Here is a 19,950-nt window from a genome sequence, read left to right as displayed (position 1 = left end):
GCTGGTTAACCCACCTTCGCTTCCATGAGGCCTGAGACACAAGCTTGTCTGCAGGTCAGGGGAGCAGAGGGTTTTGTACCCAGGATGTCACTGAAAAGGGTCAAGGCCTTGAAGATGCTTCAATAACAGCTGCCAATGTACTTTGCACCTGTGAGGAGATTAATTTGTGTGGTAATTCATTAGGAATTAAAATTGGAAGGAAAAAAAGGATCCAAGTTATGGACTTTCTCCTGAACAAACAGGTGTGACAGGAGAGACAGCAGGCAACTCTTTGGCAAGGAAGCTGTTTCAAAAGCCAGAGAAAAAAAAGATCAGAAAGAGTGAGGACCAAAAAGCGCTGACATGATGGCAGGTTTCTCTCTGGGAAACGTCATGTTCTCCAAGGTCTGTAGGTGAATGTTAGTTCACTGAGGACTCAGGCAATACTAGTCAGACTTCTGCTCTGTAAGGGGCCATACTCTCAGGAAAGAGGTTAAATACTGCACTGCTGATTTGTCTATGACTTCACAAGTAACTTTCTTTCATAGAAATTCTTTCTGCTTACAGCCGCGTGTGGACTTTCTTCAGCTGATGATTAACTCCCAGAATTCCAAAGAAACAGACAATCATAAAGGTAACCAAGGAGAGCTTCAGAGGGGCCACAGTGGGGAGATGCAGAGGTAGGGGGCAGTTCTGAAAATGTGCAGTAAGTTCTCCAGGCAGATGGGAATTTAGGTCAAGTTGAAGAAAGACACGTGCAGAAAGAAAGAATAGACCGTGGTACTTCCTAGAAGTTTGCAGGCACAACTTTGTTCAGAGCTCGAAGGACAAGGATAACAAGAATGTCATGCCCAGAAGTCAGTTATGATGTGGATCACTACAGCTGAACCTCTGGGGAGCTTGGTTCCAATATCAGTTCTCAGGCTCCTCTAGACCCACCAAGTCAGAACCTCTGTCTGAATATTTGCATCAAGGCTTCATCCCTTCATTCATCAGGGGGCACATTGCCCCAGTGTTGGTGACCTTAACTTGGAACACTTTTAAACCTGTTTTCACCAGCTTAGTCTACTGTAAAGTATAATTTTTTCCCCTTTGTTATTAACACGTAATTTCTGGGAAAAGACTTTGAAACTGTAAATATTCTATTCCTCTTCAAGTTGTCACCCACGGGACATTCATGGATGTCACCCATTCATGGATGGCTTTTGGTTGAAACCATTGTTACTATGATGATTAAAACATGCCCTTCTAAACCCATCATTCTTCTGTATTTATGAGCTGATGTTCTTTCATAGGGAGAGCTCTCCATTCTCCCCCAGTCATTTATTTATTTATATCAGTATATCTCATGAATAGCTAACTTACTGTGTCACATCACTCTTCATTTTGATTCTCAAATTCTCTCAGGTTTGTACACTGGAGCCCTTTCAAGTGGGCTCCTATATATGTATTACTTTTTTCTCCTGAAAAAATGTTTTCAATAGGCCATTTTTTGGGCAGAAATTAAAAATCTTAATTGAAGAGTACAGGGTTTCTCAATATGCATTCTGCCCCCACCTACATATAGCCTTCCTCAATATCTCAAGTCCATACTGGAGTGATACACTTGTTATAATCAATGAACCTACACTGATACATTATTATCACCCAAAGACAATAGTTCACACCTGGGTCCAATCTTGGTATTGTACATTCTATGGGTTTTGATAAATGTATAATGATGTGTGTCACCACTGTGGTATACAGAGTATCCTGTATCCTTTTCACTTATCATTTTCCAAGAACTTCCTCACTTCCCAATGCAAGGCATCCTAGCTTTCTCTTCTATTTCCCCTGGAATCAGCCATTTCTCTAAGAAGTTCTGGTTCCATTTAGTGAGAAATGGTATTTAGAACCCAAAATTTGGGCTTTCGAAATGCTCATTGCTACTAGGGTTTCTTTGCTTCTAGATCATCAGTGGACAACTTTCAGAACATTAACTACTTTTACCCAGGTGTAAAAATAAAAAAGATTTCTGTATCTACCTCAAATCACTGATATAAACATGCTCTCTCTCAAACAAAAAGACCCTGGTGTGTTTTAATTCCATGACATGAATACTCATATATGATTAATTTGAAGCTACCAATGGATTGATAACTTCACAAAATTTGTGATAACTTGTGATAACCTCACAAAATTATTAATTTTATAAAGTTGGTTCTTGAAAGCAGGGATAAACTGATTCCAGCCCATTCTCAATATGTCTATTCCTGTGTGTACACTACTTCTATCTATCTATTATTATCATTTATCATTTTTCCAAGTACATTATTCAATACAATGTTCTGTGATGAAGGAAATATTTGATATCTGCTCTGTTCAATATAGTAATCACTAGACATAAGTCTCTGACATGACACTGAGTGAGTGAATGTGAAGTCACTCAGTTGTGTCCGATTCTTTGTGACCCATGGACTGTAGCCTACCAGGATCCTCCATCCATGGGATTTTCCAGGCAAGAATACTGGATTGGGTTGCCATTTCCTTCCCCAGGAGATCCTCCCAACCCGGGGACTGAACCTGCGTCTCCCGCATTGTAGGCAGACGCTTTACTATCTGAGCCACCAGGGAAGTCCCATGACATGTGACTAGTGCTACTGTAACCTGAATGATAAGTTGTATTTAATTTTAATTAATTAAAACTTGAAGACTCATATGTTAGACAGCACAACTCTAAACTTTGAGTATTTTGTGGTTTATGCTAACTGGGGAATGAATTTGATGGTTGAATTTATCCACGATAACATCACACATAACATCATTGGGGAACTAGAACTGTCTAAATCTTTATTACACTCATTTTATATTGCTTTTATTGTTAGTCAGTTGGTTGGGGTAGGTACCACGTTGAGTTGAGTGCTCTAAGTAACAAAGATCCTACTTCAGTCCCATCAAATAGCTGAGAGCCTGAGCATGCTTGATCTCTTGGGAGAAAATAAAAATGGAGACCAGTGTATAATCACAGGGCTGTTTGGTAAGAATAAAGAAGAGCAGAAAGGGGGGATGTATACTGAGAGGATGACCTTCAGGCCAGAGTTGAATCAGCATTGCTAATTCTACTCCCTGGACCTAATTTTTCTATATTTCACACTGGCCTATGTCCTTATATGCACACATTCTTTCTTCTGCTATTTTAATGTCACTGATTAGACTAGGATCATCACAACTCTTTAAGCTTTTTGTTGATTTCTGTAGCTTCTATACATATCTCGATCACCCCTTGAAGGCTTGTGCCCCAGGTCTTGTATTACCTGATGCCTCTCAAGGGCATAATCCATGCTTCTCAGGCTACATTGTTCACATACATCTCCACATCTCACGAAAGTTCATGTGTTGTTTCCATAGTTTTGAATTTGTATTAGGCTTCTGGATCCTGCTCATGCTGCTGGTCCATGGACCACTCTTTTAGTAGCAAGAGTTTAACTGTAGCCCAGTATTGTACTCTCATGTTCCTGGAAATGTTTTGATAAAATATAATTCAATTTCCCCTATCATATAGCCTTAGTATCATAAATCTCTTAAATCAAGCTGCACCTTAACTAGAATAATTTAAAATATTCTAGAAGGGAATGCTGCTCCATTTTACTTGGAGCTAAAGTTCTTTTACAGCTCTCTAAGGGACATGCTGATAACACTGTAAAGTTAGAAGTGCTATCTCTTGAAATACCCAGCTGTGTTGGTGGGGGCGTGAAATTGCCAGGAACAGAGGGCCAAGAATAGTATAGACCTGGGAAAAACTCAATTAAGACAGTTCTTGGCTTTTTCTTGGCTCTGTGAGGCAGACACAGAGTGGAAATCGCTCTCAGTTTGACTCTAAATTACTTTTACCTGATTTCCCCTAGGGGTTTGGGAGTTTCACTGGAATGTCTCATCATCTAAACTGTGATTTTTACATTGCCATGCTTTACCTAAAATGTCTTGACTTTCTTTTTAGCTCTCTCTGACCAAGAACTCATGGCCCAGAGTATTATCTTTATTTTTGGTGGCTATGAGACCACTAGCACTTCTCTTTCCTTCATTATATATGAATTGGCCACTCACCCTGATGTCCAGCAGAAGCTGCAGGAGGAGATTGATGCGACTTTCCCCAATAAGGTGAGTGAGGATACCTGGAGAGAGGGGGGAAGGTGAAGCCTTCGCATGATTGTCTTCTCTCCTCTTCTCAGGAGGTTTTGCCCAAAGCATAAGCATCAAATCATTTACCTCCATTCCCAGGTGGTGCAGTGGAAAAGAATCCAAACTAACAGTAAGCACTTATTTCTCTGGTGTCTGCATTTGTTGTTGTTCTGTCGCTAAGTCATTTTGGACTCTTTGCGACTCCGTGGACTGTAGCACACCAGGCCTCCCTGTGCCTCACTATCTCCTAGAGTTTGCCCAAGTTCACGGTGTCTGCATATTTATCTATTGATATTGGCTGGACTTGCTGTGGTCTGGGTGTTGGCTGATCTAGGCTGGCCTTAGATAAGCGGTTGGACTGACTCAGCTCCACACATGCTCCTCACGTGTCTCAATCTCCACATGTCTGCTTCTCGAGGCAGTGGTAGATGTCATGAGCAAGAGGCCTAATCCCATGGGTGACTTTCAAAACTCTGGTAGCATTACATTTGGTGAATATTCCAGAGGTTCAAAGTGAGCCACCTGACCAACCTGAGTCAGAATGGGAGGGCACCACAGAGTTAATGGCGAAGGGAATGGACAGAGGAAATGGTGGAGAATTGGGACCATTAATTCATTCTACTGCCCTGTGTAAACTTTAGACTAGGTGAAGCCTGATGTACAAGAAAGGATATATGGTAGGAAACAGAGGACATGAGTATGAGACCTGACTGGTTTCGGACAAGTCTTATGACCTTTCAAATCCTAGGTCCTTCAAATACTTTGTAGGGCCTGCAGAAATTAGAGATAATATTTCTTCTCTGGTAAACCCCATATTGGGAATCTTTTGATTACAAGAAGATTGAAAGGTCACTAACAGACCAAGGCTAGCTAAGGCATTGCATTCTCTCCTTTACACCCATGGCTGATTCATGTGAATATATGGCAAAAACCACCACAATATTGTAAAGTAATTAGCCTCCAATTAAAATTAAAAAATTTTTAAAAAGAATACTTATAATACTAGTACTATTGGCTGATATGTGCTTCTTACTTTATATGTCTGTTCTAAATACTTTCTACTTATAAATGCATTTAGTTTTCAAGAAATTCTTTATGAGTCAGGAGAGGCTAGCTTATGCCTCGGTAACAGACAAGCCTGGGATCTCAGGGGCTTTCCTAGCACAGTTTTCCATCACCCATGTGTACACGCTGAACATGGACTGCTAGTGGGGGATGGAGTGGACAGCTCTGCTTCAGAGTCACTCAGGAAAACTGACTCAGAGCCTCCACCATGTTGTAATTGCCTCGTCAGGAACATGAGGCCTTCTTGTCTTCTGTGGAATAAGGAAATCGAGAGTTATTTACTGGGTTTTCAACTGATTTGTCTCTGAACTGATATAATCACCTCAGTTCACAGCCTGTTGGCAAGGATGATTTGGCCATAACCTCAAGTGGGATGGGATTCATGGGGCCGACATGGATGCTGGGTGAGCAGTGAGTGTCTCTGCCACACAACCCTCTGGAGGGTCAGCTCCATCTGTCTCCATGTAACATATGAGAAACCTGAGCTACAGGGAGATGAAATACTTCCAGACACTACTCGTGTACATGGTGGTGATCTAGTCAAGCTGTGATCCAGGGTGTTGGCTCCTGAGCCACTCTTACCCTCTATAATGTTGCTCCTTAAATATAACCCCACGTGACAGCCATGTATCACCCCCAGTGGTTTCAAATCTCAGCACAAACTGGAGTTCTTTGTGGTGTGTGGAGACCTGGACCCTGGGGCTGCAATGGCTTGTTTAGACCTTCAGGCCTTAGGGTCACACCTGCAGGGAAAATAAGAGACCCTTCTAGCAGCACACGGTGGGGTTCTGATCCTCTTGTAACCTCCCTGCATCTGAAATTGTGTTCCCAATCTTACTCTTCATTTGCAGATTTGGTTTAGAAAGGAACTTGTTTCTCCCCAAATTATTTATAGAGTTTTCATATATTGTTTCCAGACTGTATATGTGTGATGAAGAGAATGCGCAGTCAGGAGTCTTCAGCTGAGAATCGGGGATTTGCTCTTTTACACGCTCTTGCCTTGGTGCGGTTGTGTGGCCTCAGTGGGTGATGGACAGGGAAGCCTGGCAGGCTGCAGTCCGTGGGGTCGCGAAGACTCAGGCACGACTGAGCAACTGAACTGTAGCAACTATATTTCAATTAAAAGAATAAAAAAACTAAGTTCTATGGTTCCCTGTCAAGCAATCCCTGACCAGCTCATGTCTCCTGACCCTCTGAACTGAACCTTGTTTTCAGATTCTTTGTAAACAAAATTCCATCTATTCTTTTAAAAAAATAAAATAAAATCTTGTGAGACTGTCGTAAAAAAATAAAAAGAAAAAGAAACACTGACTTTGGACTTTTTCACTTAAGAGTAAGAGTCCTAGTCTGTCGGTCATGTTTTCATAAGAGAGAAAATACACTCCTTGATAACCTGTGGTGTTTCATCTCAATGGGCACTGAGAGGTCAAAGGACATGATAGTAATGTATACAAATGCTAGGATCCTTTACCAATTCAAATTATTCCCTGGAGCTCCTAACATTTCAGTAGGTCTACATAGATGGAGTTGAAGGTTGATCTGATATCTTAATTTATCAAAATCTATTTCTTTCTTCCCAGGCGCCTCCGACCTATGATGTCCTGGCACAGATGGAGTATCTTGACATGGTGGTGAATGAGACTCTCAGAATGTTTCCTATTGCTGTTAGACTTGAGAGGTTCTGTAAGAAGGATGTGGAAATCCATGGGGTGTCCATTCCCAAAGGGACAACGGTGACGGTGCCAATCTCTGTGCTTCACAGAGACCCACAGCTCTGGCCAGAGCCTGAGGAGTTCCGTCCTGAAAGGTACAAGAGCCCAGGGAAGGGGCCCCTTCTCATCCTGTTGCTCAGAGCGTATTCTGATGACTCTCATTGTGGGTGACAAATATGTGACTATAAAATCATTTTATTTTACATCTTTTTATTGTTAAATGTCTTTGCTTTTTCCAAGAATGATATTATTTGATTAAAAATTTTACCAACCATAAACTAAAAAAAAAAAAAAAACAACCAGAAAATTTTAGTTGTGTGCATTCCTAAAACCTTAAGCTTTTTTGTTGTTTAGTCACTAAGTCATTTCCGACTCTTTGTGACCTCATGAACTGTAGCCCACCAGTCTCCTCTGTCCATGGGATTTTCCATGCAAGAAGACTGGAGTGGATTGCTATTTTCTTCTCCAGGGGATGTTCCCAACCCAGGGATCAAACCCATGTCTCCTGCATTGCCAGGTGGATACTTTACCCCTGAGCCATCAGGGAAGTCCAATAGCCTAAGATAGGCCTCATTAATAGTGCAATGTAAGTCCTGAGGACGTTTTTCTATGCATATACAGATTGTTCAAACTTAGAATGACATTATATATAGTTTTATTTTTCAATTGCTTACTATATTTAACAGTAAAGTATAAATGGAATTCTGTGTTTTTAATATATATATATATGATTGTTACACCTGCTATAATTTACTTAACAGCTGTGTTATTTTAGGTGTATTGGTTTTTATTTCCTTTAAGTCTTTCTGTCTGTTCTCTTTAGCTCTTTGAATTCGTCACTAACGTTCCCACATTTCCATTTCTTTAAACACTGGCTGCTGTTTCCTCCATTATTATTGTGGGATGTAGGCTGAGGACCTAGCGGTCTCATCCCAGGTGGTTCCAGCAGCCTCAGTGAGGATGGAGGAGACACAGGTGGCCTGGTTCTGTCTGTGGCTGTAGACCTGGGCCAGCTCCCTTTCGCCTCCATGTTTTTTGACCTTCCAAAGAGAAGTCCTCTGCTCTCTAGACATCTAGATACCCCAGTTGGAGAGGTTAACCATTGTCTTCTGGGAATTCAGAGACAGGTTCTGCTTTGAGCACAGATGGGATTCTGGAAATAATTGATGCTCTCCCATTTATTTTATGGTGAACAAAATTTGGATTGAATATTTTAGGGCACTATCTGGGATCTAGCATTTTATGAGCTCCTGACCATAAGCTCCCTGACAGCAGGGACTGTGTCTCGTTCACCTTTTGTCCCTAGTACTAGCATAACCTGTACCCGTAGCATTGTTGAAGGAAGAGTCAGAGTCCACCAAGTCCTCTGTTCTGGACTGGGGAACTTCTGTGTCTGCCTCAAGCTCAGCAACTTCCCCTCCTGCAGCATCAGAAACCTAAAACCAGAGACCACTCACTGTACTTCCCTTTGATTCACTCAGCCGTCAACCAGAGAGTTAGTGCTCACCTGTGTGTGTCAGGGTCTGGTCGAGGGAGTGAGAAATCCAAATGTTAAAGCCAATTATAAAGAGTTTTGACATATACACAGTATAGTTTATAGGCACAAGTTTTATGAATCATGTTTAGTGTATTCTTCCAGAATATTTTGTATAATAGGGACTCTTTAAAATATATACAACCACAGTGTCATTATCACTTGTCCAAATCCAAATTTGAGGAGTCAAATTTGAATAAAGCAGAGGTCTAGCCATCAAGGACTTTATCAGTTTGTGGAACAGACAAGGAAATCCGTGATTGACCCAGAGTAGAGTTGAGTCACATGCCCTCATCAGTCTACTGACCTCAGCAACCTCTGTGTGTGGGAGAGAGACATACCCACACAAGAGGAAGCAAAGAGAAAACAATAGAAAACTAACAACTGAAATATTTAGAGACATTTTCCCTGCTTCCTTTGTCTCTGAACACATGACCAATGTAAGTGTTCATGGAGGCAGGAACCCACTCTTCCTGCAATCAGTCTCATTTCCTAACTGCCTTTCAGAGCGTGAGCATCTCACCACCCTGAGTGTAAATTTCATATTTAAAGATACATTTTCTTTAAACAGCCTTCATCTCATCTGCTCACCAGGACTGAAAGCTCCTGTGGGGTCCGGGGAATGGGAAGGCCCTGGGGCTTACCTTTCTCACAGCAAAATCACCACAGCAGGATTCAGTCACCCACCCACAGGAGTCTCCCTTATGCTACTGGTTGAGGATTTAAGTTAAAACTTCAGACCTAGAATTCCTGTGACTTTTCTGTTTCATTCACTTGTTTCATCTACTGTTGTGGATTCAGGTTCAGTAAGAAGAACAAGGACAGCATAAATCCTTACGTCTACCTGCCTTTTGGAACTGGACCCCGAAATTGCATTGGCATGAGGTTTGCTATCATGAACATGAAACTTGCTGTTGTCAGAGTCCTGCAGAACTTCTCCTTCAAACCTTGTAAAGAAACACAGGTTAGCAGTTCATTATTTGCATAAGTAATGTTTTATTGTGAATTTTTTAACTGAGGTTTATCTCTGTGTTTATAAGGTTGTGATCTATTCAAATAATAATTTAGCTTACTAGAAAGAGAATCTGTCTGAATCCATCTGTGACCTTTAACTGTCTTTCATCCCTGGAGGGCTAAGTCTGTGGCTTCATAAAGACCCAACTGTAAAGTCATCTAGAGTCAAGGCAGTTAGCACGACATGACTACACAAAGTCCAGTGAATTTGAGCAACTTTTAAATTTGGTGTCACATCCACTAGAAGGAAGAAAAATGTTGTACAAAGTCGTGAGAGCAGTGATGACCATGTCATGACTTTTCAGTGATGCCCTTCTCCACGGGAACTTACAGAAGCTCTCCTGACAGTGATTCTCAGCCACTATTTATATAAAGAAATTACTGGGGAGAAATATCCCGATGCCGAGGTCATCTCAGACTCTCTAAAATAATTTCCCCAGAGTGTGGTGTCGAGAGCACCCCCACTGATTCTCCTGTGCAGCCACAGTGATCCCTGAGTGAAAACATTTCTGCCGGATGGGAAGGGCTCCGACAGCCCCTCACCTGCCAGGAATCCTGCTGCCATCCAGCTGGGCTCCCTTTACATTCTCAGAATGACTGTATGTCCTTCCTGTCCACCCTACAGTCCATTCTCCCCCTTCAAGTTCCAGTTCAGTCCTGAGCCCCTCCATGCAGCCTCCCCATCCAGGCCAGAGCCCACTCTCCCCTCTGCTGTGTTTACAGGTACCACAGGCTGGCGTCACGGGTCCTACCACCTGACAATACTTTGTCACTGAACCAACCAGTTTGGTTTCTTTGTTTCCTTGTACCTTAAAAGGTCTTTAACTCTATCCCCTCATTTATTCCTTCCATAAACGCCCAGTGGTGTCTTGACGTCATCGGGCAAATGTTTAAGGAGTGACTCGCAAATTTGGAACAGTTTGAATTTTAAAAATTTATCAAATGTCATCTGTGTTCTTGCTTGTTTTATGTGTGTCTACCTGCAGGGGAAATACATACCACTTGAAAGTTTAAAAAAACAATTTGTTGCAGTTATAGAAAGACCCGGAATCACTCTCTGAGGAGCACACAGAACAGTTGGCATTGATTCATCTCAAGCATGGCCCTAAAATAAGGCTTATTTCTAGGAGTCATACATTTAATAAGCAGCTCCTCCCTTTGAGTAGTTTTCTCAGGGAAGAGGAGGATAGAGATGTTTCCATTTTACTTGCAGGCATCTGTGTGGGCGTCCTGTAAGTGTGCACACACAGCGGACTCAGCCCTGAGAGAAAGGGGGCCTCGGGCACACCTGGGAAGGGCAGATGCCGCTGCAAGCTCCACCCAGTACCCCATGGGCTGGGGCTTCTCCCTCCACAGCTCCTTGCTTGTCCTTCAGTCAACTGAGGTTAGAAGGTCACTCTGTTGGTTCCCCCAACCCAGAAGGAGTGACTGGGTGAGAAAGGGGCTAAAAATCTCAGACAAACCACTGTAGGTCTTCAGAAGTTCACCATTTGCCCTGCACTTGGAACCAGGGCATGTTTAAAAAAACAGGCAAAATGCTTCATAGGCATAGTGCTCAAATAATATTTTGTGCAAGAATGATGGGTGAATGCTTTCACTATCCAGTCTTGACAGAACTTACAGAATAAGTACAGAGAATCAAAGATAAAGAAGGGAAACTGGATGCAAGTGATCGAAAGGTACAAACTTCTGATTATAGATAAATAAGTACAGGGATATCATGTAAAACTTGATGCTTATAGTTGACATTTTTATATAGTAGAAGAGAGTAAATCCTAAAAATGCTCAAAAGAGGAAAACAGTATTTTTTCCTTTTCTATCTCTTATGAGTGGTGGATGTTAACTAAACTTATTGTGGTAGTAATTTCACATATATGTAAGTCAAATGTTTTTTACCATTAATCATTTATATCTCAGTAAAAGAGGAATTAAAACAACTTTTAAAAGTGAATAGTGAGTAATAGAAATGACTTTATGCCCATATATTTTATAACAATAGTTAAATAGACCAATTTTCTGAAAGCCATAAACTGTTACAGTTTAATCAAGGAAACATTGACCGCCTGTCCATCCCTATAGCTTTTAAACACATTGAATTGGTAGTTTAAAAAAAAACAAAGATACACGATGCTAAAAGTAGCTTGTATATGGTTGTAAAGCATTATTGTCTGTAATGTGTCTTGCCTATTTTGCTTCTCTTGGTGGTGGTGCTTCATTCATTGGTTCTCTTAACTGTTGCAGATCCCCTTGAAAATAAAAAGTCAAGGACTTTTAAGACCGGAAAAACCCATTGTTCTGAAGGTTGTGCTCAGAGATGAGACCATAAGTGGAGCTTGACTTCCCCTAAGGACCTGGGCTTTGTTCTTCAAGGAGCTGTGTCCCACAGTTTCAGGGGACTTGATTTACTTTGTGATAAAACTCAGAAATAAAGACGGCCTTCATCTATTTCACTTGCTGGATGACTAGGGTATCTGCACATTTGTTTCACTTTCTCAGTGTCTGTGTGGTGTTATATATTGTGTAACATGAAAGAGGTGACTAATGAGGGCCAGATACGTACACTCAGCTTATCTGATTCTCAAAGGACCATCTCCACCCACCCCCAGTTAGTAACATCTACTCCTTCAGAGCAACAATCAAGAAAGAAAGTGTCTCAACAGTTTTATCAGCGAATTAACGAAAACAAGAATTATTGTGGTGACTAAAGTTCTGACGTGTTTTAATATATCACAGGTTTTATTTTATATATTTCAAATCTAATATTCTATTGAGGAACTCCGTAAACATCTCTTTACAAAAGTGTTAGGATACCATCCTACACTTTAGGGGGAATGTGTACAACTGAATCAGAGAGAGCCAGTGACTAAACACGGCCGTCACAATTCCTGGTGGGTGGGGCCTTTTTCAAAACTGCTGTTTGTTATATTACATAGGTAAGAATTATTCCAGTGTTTTGCCCATTTCTTAGAAAGTATGAAAGTGAAAGTTGCTCAGTCGTGTCCAACTCTTTGTGACCCCATGGACTACACAGTTCATGGAATTCTCCAGGCCAGAACACTGGAGTGGGTAGCCTTTCCCTTCTCCAGGGGATCTTCCCAACCCAGAGATCGAACCCAGGTCTCCCACGTTGCAGGCAGATTCTTTACCAGCTGAGCCACAAGGGAAGTCCAAGAGTATTGGAATGGGTAGCCTATCTCTTCTCGAGAGGATCTTCCCAAACCAGTTATTGAACCAGGGTCTCCTTCATTGCAGGTGGATTCTTTACCAACTGAGCTATCTTTCATGGTTTAAATCTACTTTTTTTGAGCACATATTTTTTATAACAACAAATGCACATATAATTATGTTATTAGTTTTGATGACAAGTTTTCAGCTCATCTCCCCTGGTATTTCTGAAAGTCAGGAAACAGGTTTTCTTGAAGTGTCTTTGTTTTCTATCCTCAATTCCCAACTGTCTTAACATAATGAATGTGGAATAAAAGATGGTCGATTGGTGAGCTGATTGAGGAGAAAGGCTACAGTCACTGGTCAGTTTCAGTTGATATCAGAAGCTGCACACAGCCCTTCCTTTCCCTTTTCTGCCCCTCCCATCCACAACCCCTTCCTGGCTAGGGTTTTCCTGGATAGTCCAGTCCTAAAGCCATTGGGGGAGCACAGAAGGCTGACAGCCTTACCCTCCAGGGTGTGGGCAGAGAAGGGGGGCTCAGTGGCTCCAAGTTGAAGATTGAGGGGGGACAGTGTCCACAGGAACAGCTGCGCAGCCTGGGTATGGGTGTCCAGGCAAGGAGCAAAGAGTGTCTTCCCAGAAGAGTGACCTGGCTAGGGTATCCAGAGCCTAAATAGGGTGTGGAGAACCACGGAGGGTGAGGGGGATATCAGGGGTAGAAAAAGGCTGAGTGGCAGTAGCTATACAAAGGGAGATTGATTAAGCAAGTAAACATATTATGGATAATGGAAGACACGTTTTCCCTGTTAGAAAAGGGAGTCCCTGGTCCAGGAAAGGAGAAACCAGAAGAAACCCGTTAGAGTCAGAGATTGGAACTGCATGTATCAGTGAACATCCTGCTTTTCTTTGTAGACAGATGACAGCTAGTTAGTTGGATGATGCACTACAGATAGATAGCTGATATAGATAGATAGATGACAGATATATATAGGTAACATGCATCTGTGTGGTGGGTGGGCAAGGTAGGGTTGGAGGTCCTGCTCAGGGCCCTGAGCTCGTACAGCTGGACAGATCCCCCACCCCAGCCCCAGTTAGAATCCAGGACATAACGTCCTGAACATTTATGATTCAGTGGCTCCTCACACAGCAGGTGGAAAAGGGGGCATTTAAACATAATTAGAAGGAAAAGGTCAGAGAAGGCAATGGCACCCTACTCCAGTACTCTTGCCTGGAAAATCCCATGGATGGAGGAGCCCGGTAGGCTGCAGTCCATGGGGTCTCACAGAGTCAGACACGACTCAAGTGACTTAGCAGCAGCAGAAGGAAAAGGTAAAGATTCAGAGTCAGCAAACTCCCAACCTTTTATTTATTTTTCAACTACAACTTGAACTCATGTCTCCTTTTGCTAACAAACAACACAGTTCATAACTTGTGCTTACTCTATAATGCTTGCCCTTTTTGGCTACTACTTGAACTCATATGAGCTCTTGTGAGTGAACATTTCTAGAGGATTTGCTAAGGATCAGGTGTGTGACGGGCAAGGTCACATGTTCTCTTCCCCCAGTGACACCAGGACTCTGATAGCAGGTTCAGACCCTAAGCCCCTCAGGTCACAGATCAGGGTCTGGTCTGATCTGGGCTCCTATAAGAAGGGGAAGACATAATTATTTACCCTGTTTCTAAAGATCAGGCAACTGAGGCTGAGCAGGTTTAAATAACCCACCTAGGGCCCACACATCAGTCACATTCTATGGATGCCTTCTAGGCAGCTGTGTACACAGTAGAGAGAATAGGTGTCCCAGGAGCCCAGAGAAGCCTCTGGGACCTGGTGGACCAGGTTCCCAACCACACCCTTCACTTGCCCTCTCTGCCTCTGGTTGAATTCTCACAGATTATTAACTAACATTGGTAGGACAAAGTCAAAATCCCAGAAATTTTACTACATCACAACCACCAGGATGGTTATTTTGTAAAAAGGGAAAATGAAAGTGTTGGTAAGGATGTAGAGGAAATGTGGAAACCTCAGCTGTTGCTGGCTAGTGAGGATGTAATGAAGCTGTCACTGTGTGGAACAGTTTGGCAGCTCCTCAGGTCACTGATCATAGAATTACCAGCAACTGCACACCAGCGTAGATGCCTAAGAGAACTGAACACAATTTCTCAAACAAAGACATGTGCCTTCATGTTCATAACACCACTCTCCGCAATAGCTAAAGGGTAGACACAAGGCAAACCAGTGGATGAATGGATAAACCGATCGTGATGTATCCATACAATAGTTGCTTCTTCCGTTATCACAGATGTGAAATCCTAATACATGGTGCAAGAGAAATTAACTTTAAAAATGCATAAATGAAAGAATTCAGAGACAAGAGACCACACATTACATGATTCCATTCATATGAAGCATTTGGAAGAGGCAAATCCATGGAGTCAGAATGTACACGAGTGGTGGCCTGGGGCTGGGAGAGGACAGAGTGGGAGGAGCTGCTTATGGACTCAGGAGTGCACTCTGGTGGAACGGGAGTGTGCTGGAACTAGAGGAGGTGGTGGCACGACCCTGTGAATGTGCTAAATGGCACCGAATGGTTGATTTGTGCCGAGTCAGTGTCACCTTGGTAAATGTTTTTAATCTCAGGACTGTACCCTAACAAATTCAAGACAGGTCACTGTAATACCAGAAAGCCCTGTGGCTTTTCCCAGACATCCTGCACAGCCTTCAGCTTCCTGTTGAGCTGTCCAGGGTGGAACCTTGGCCCTAGAATTACAGGATCTCTAACTTGGCCTGTGACCTCATCACTTCCTTATTAGCAGTAATAAAAATTGGTTGATTTAGACATTGTGCATGTAACCAAGAAATAACAAACATACTCAGCAATGATAATTTTGATAAGATGAACCATTCTCACAGCCTGAATGCCCTCTTTCTCTCCTTAGGCAAATTCTGCTCTGTCTGTGGCACTGCATCAGTGTCACCTCCTCTAGGAAGCCCACCCATCCCTACAGAGGCTCTGGATCCCATCTGCCTTTCCCAGCCTTCCAATGCCTTTGGAGGTGTCTGCGTGCATGGAGCACCCCACCTCGGTAAGCGCCCTTTGTGACGGTCTTGTTCACACTTTGTCCCCATGTTGTGTCATAGTACCAGGCATAGCTCAGACTGATACCCAGGGCACATGACCACGGAGGTAACTGTGTGGCCAATCAGAATAGGGCATCTTGTGTTGAATTCAAGGTGTGGGCTGGAACTGGCTGGGCAGGGCCCCTGGAAAAAATCACTGGGCTTGGCAGGCATGTGCTGACATGTCTACTTAGAAAACTCTTGGTGCTGTATGCACTAATGAGGAGGATTTGTTTATTCTCTGGGGAGGTGGTTTATTTTTTCTATCTGATTATCATAAGAGCCTATGTTCTAACTAAAGGTGAAGAACTCAGCTTTTGAACCCAGCTGATCTCAGTTGAATGAACCCACTGAATGAACCCATGGTGGTCAGTTCTCAAAGGGTAAAAAAATATTTAATTTATTCAGTGACTTTTTGGAATTGTTCACCTGGGATCTACAAACTGGGTTTCTGACAAAAACAAGTAATGACATTCTTTTTGTTTCCAGCATAAAATTAATTGATGGGATTTTAGGTACTTAAAGAGGTTACAGTTTTTGAAAAGGCTGTATGTGCATGTGGTAAAATGGCGTAAACAGATAATGCTTTTATACTATGAAGAATGATGTTTTGTTAGGTGGTTTTGGTAGATACTTTTATCACATTAAGGAAATTCCTGCTACTAGTAGTGCAGTCTTCTATCGTAAATGATATATTGAATATTAATAAATGTGTTTTCTGAGGCTATTGGGATGATAAGACCTTTCTCTTTTAATCAATTAACCTGATAACTAATACTAATACTTATTCTTTGTTAGTCACCCCTGAGTTTCAGGGTAAAATCCAACTCAGTTCGGTTGCTCAGTCATGTCCAACTCTTTGCAACCCCGTGGACTGCAGCACACCAGGCTCCCCTGTCCATCACCAACTCCTGGAGCCTACTCAAACTCATGTCCATAGCATCAGTGATGCCATCCAACCATCTCGTTCTCTGTTGTCCTCTTCTCCTCCAGTCTTCAATCTTTCCCAGGACCAGAGTCTTTCTTTTTCCAATGAGTTGGTTCTTCACATCAGGTGGTCAAAGTATTGGAGTTTCAGCTTCAGCATCAGTCCTTCCAATTAATATTCAGGGCTGATTCCCTTTAGGATTGAATGGTTGGATCTCCTTGCAATCCAAGGGACTCTCAAGAGTCTTCTCCAGCACCACAGTTCAAAAGTATCAATTCTTCGGCGCTCAGCTTTCTTTATAGTCCAACTCTCACATCCATATATGACTACTGGAAAAAAACATAGCTTTGACTAGATGGACCTTTTTTGGTAAAGTAATGTCTCTGATTTTTAATATGCTGTCTAGGTTGGTCATAGCTTTTCTTCCAAGGAGCAAGTGTCTTTTAATTTCATGGCTGCAGTCACCATCTGCAGTGATTTTGGAGCCAAAGAAAATAAAGTCTCTCACTGTTTCCATTGTTTCTCTATTTGCCATGAAGTGATGGCACTGGATGCCATGATCTTGGTTTTCTGAATGTTGAGTTTTAATCCACCTTTTTCACTCTCCTCTTTCACTTTCATCAAGAGGCTCTTTAGTTCTTCACTTTCTGCCGTAAGGGTGGTGTCATCTGTGGCAATCTTGATGCCGGTTTGTGCTTCGTCCAGCCCAGCATTTTGCATGATGTACTCTGCAATATGTTAAGTAAGCAGGATGACAATATACAGCCTTGACGTACTCCTTTCCTGGTCTGGAACCAGTCTGTAGTTCCATGTCCGGTTCTAACTGTTGCTTCTTGACCTGCATACACATTTCTCATCATGTGGTCTGGTATTCCCATCCCTTAAAGATCCAACTTAGTCATGGTGTATCATTGTTGCTGGATTTGACTGGCTTTATTTTGCTCAGAAGTTTTGTGTTGAAGCCTGTGTGTAAGAGCGAAATGTAGTCTTTCTTTCTTGTCTCACTTTTGTCCTATTTGGGTCAAGTTCATACTGTCCTCATAGAGTGAGCTAGGCATGATTGAATTAATTTTATGTGACAACTCAGAATCTTAGCTTCACCTCTACGATGGCATCCTCTCAGTTGGCTGCCAATGGCTCTGCCTGCTAGCACTTATGCCCCCTTTAACCCCCTCCCACTGGTGAGGCTGGGATAGGTGACTTGCTTCTAATGAGTAGAATATTAATTGGGTGCCCCCTCTCACTCCCTCACTCTGGGGGAAGCGACTGCCATGTTGTGAGCTGTTCTGTGGAGAGACCCCGGTTGCAGAGATCTGAGGGGCTTCTGGGCCACAGCAAGTGAGGAACTGAATCCTCGAGCTTGTGACGATCTGAATCCTGCCAGACCACCTGGAGGACCTGAAAGGGGGTCCTTCCCCAGTGAGACTTTGGATGAGAGGCAGCCCAGCCTGACAGCAGGGGAGAGCTTGAGCCAGAGGCTCCCAGGTAAGCCACGCCTGGACTCCCAGCCCAAGGAGTGTGACACAGTCAATGCTTGTTTCAAGGGGCTGTATTTGGGGATAATCTGCTGGACAGCATAGAGAACTAGTGTACCTGCCATGGTCTCTGTTCCCGCCACACTACAGGGACCATCTTTGCCCGGATTCCAACTGAATTCGTGCAGTGAAGCCTGACTGTGCCTCTCAGACTAGCAATTCTTCTGTAATACAGAAGTTTTAGAGAATTACTTTTCTGTGGGAGGAACATTTTCCCAAAGGGAGAGGGAAACCAGTGAGTACCCTCTTCCCTCTTCCCCTGGATGGGCTGCATCTTCTGAGTGGTCGTATGGCCTCTCAGAAGATGGTCAGTTGATCAAAGAGTTGGTTGCTTTTGATACCAAATGTTGGCCAGATTGGTAATGAATCTGGTATAGATGTTTCTTCCATGCTATATTCCTATTTTCCTTCACTCTTTCTCCCCTGGATCAAATTCCCCAGAAGATAGTACCACGAAAGCCTGTATTTCAAGCTCTCCTTTCTTGGGAAAGCAGGCTAAGACATATGTGTTTCTTGAAGATTACCATAAAACTCTCTGAATGTGATGTTTCCTTGAAGAAGATTTGACTTCCACTTACTTTTTAAAGGAATTTTGAGACTGTTTAGCTTTCTATTTTTTGGCTGGTTTTGCTCAATTATGTTCCCTAGGATCTAGGCTATTGCTTTTAATATTTCAACTAATATTTTTCACAGTTCTCAGCAACAATTAAAGTAATAGATGCAATTTTCTTGTATTTGACTTCATCCCATGAATTTCAGATATTCGGGTGCACCCAGGCTTGTGTAGTTTTGACATTCCCCCTGCACATGGATTACAATGGATATCGTGGTCTGAGAGTTAGTATGTTTCCACGTGATAACTGTGAGAACTGTGATCGTGCAGAAGTGGGACCCTCCCCACCACCTACATGTTCAGGACAAGGGGCACTGGGGAAGATGGTGCCCTGGCTGACTCCCAGAGGAAGTCTAGGAATTCACGATGGAAAATGGATTGGACCCATTTCAGATAGAAGAATGGTTGTGTAGACACAAGAAGACCAGTCGTCTAGGGGGCTTGGGAACAGCACATCATACCATTTTCTTAAAACATCATGTTTGCGCTAGAAGTGAGCTGAGACAAGCCTGAAGAAGTCAGCAGTGGCCAGATGCACACAGATCTTTTTTCACCATTTATTTATTAATTTATTTTAAGAAATTGAGTTCTTATTAACATAAAATGTTACATTAGTTTCAGGCATGCAATATAATGATTCTGTATTTTAATACATTGCAATTTGCTCACCTTAGTAAGACCAGCAAGCATCTGTCACCGTATAAATTTGTGACAATATTATTGACTCTATTCCCTGTGTGAACATTATATCCCAGTGACATATATTTTCTATGTGGAAGTTTTACCTCTTCATTCCCTCCACCCATTTTGTTTGTCCCTCAACCCGCCTCCCCTGTGGCGACTACCTGTTTGTTCTCTGGATCTGTGAATCTCTTTCTGTATTTTTTGTATTTTTGTAATACAGTCTTTTTCTGTATTCTACTTTGTTTTTTAGATTCCATATATAAGTGAAATCATACAGTATTTGTTTCTTTTTTTTCCTTCTGACTTATTTCACATAGTGTAATACCCCAGGTCAATATTAAAAAACCAAACAACTTGATTAAAAAGTGAGCAGAAAACCTGAATAGACATTTTGAAGACGACATACAGATGACAACAGACACATGAAAATGTGCTCAGCATCAC

At 42.3% G+C, this 19,950-nt stretch overlaps 1 protein-coding gene across 2 annotated transcripts in view; it reads left to right on the top strand.

The window, feature by feature from the left end:
• Positions 1-11,915, top strand: part of CYP3A76 (cytochrome P450 family 3 subfamily A member 76) — a 43,528-nt gene extending 31,613 nt beyond the window's left edge. Inside the window, 5 exon segments of one of the 2 annotated variants that reach the window (NM_001075888.2) lie at positions 547-613; positions 3,956-4,116; positions 6,783-7,009; positions 9,250-9,412; positions 11,704-11,915. In NM_001075888.2, coding sequence (NP_001069356.1) covers positions 547-613; positions 3,956-4,116; positions 6,783-7,009; positions 9,250-9,412; positions 11,704-11,799 — 714 coding nt within the window. In that variant the 3' untranslated portion in view covers positions 11,800-11,915. 2 annotated transcript variants of the gene reach the window in all.
• Positions 11,916-19,950: the final 8,035 nt, after the last annotated feature.

Source organism: Bos taurus, chromosome 25, assembly GCF_002263795.3.
Source record: "Bos taurus isolate L1 Dominette 01449 registration number 42190680 breed Hereford chromosome 25, ARS-UCD2.0, whole genome shotgun sequence".
In the NCBI taxonomy this organism is placed as follows: Eukaryota; Metazoa; Chordata; class Mammalia; order Artiodactyla; family Bovidae; genus Bos; species Bos taurus.
This window is presented reverse-complemented; position numbering and strand designations above follow the sequence as displayed.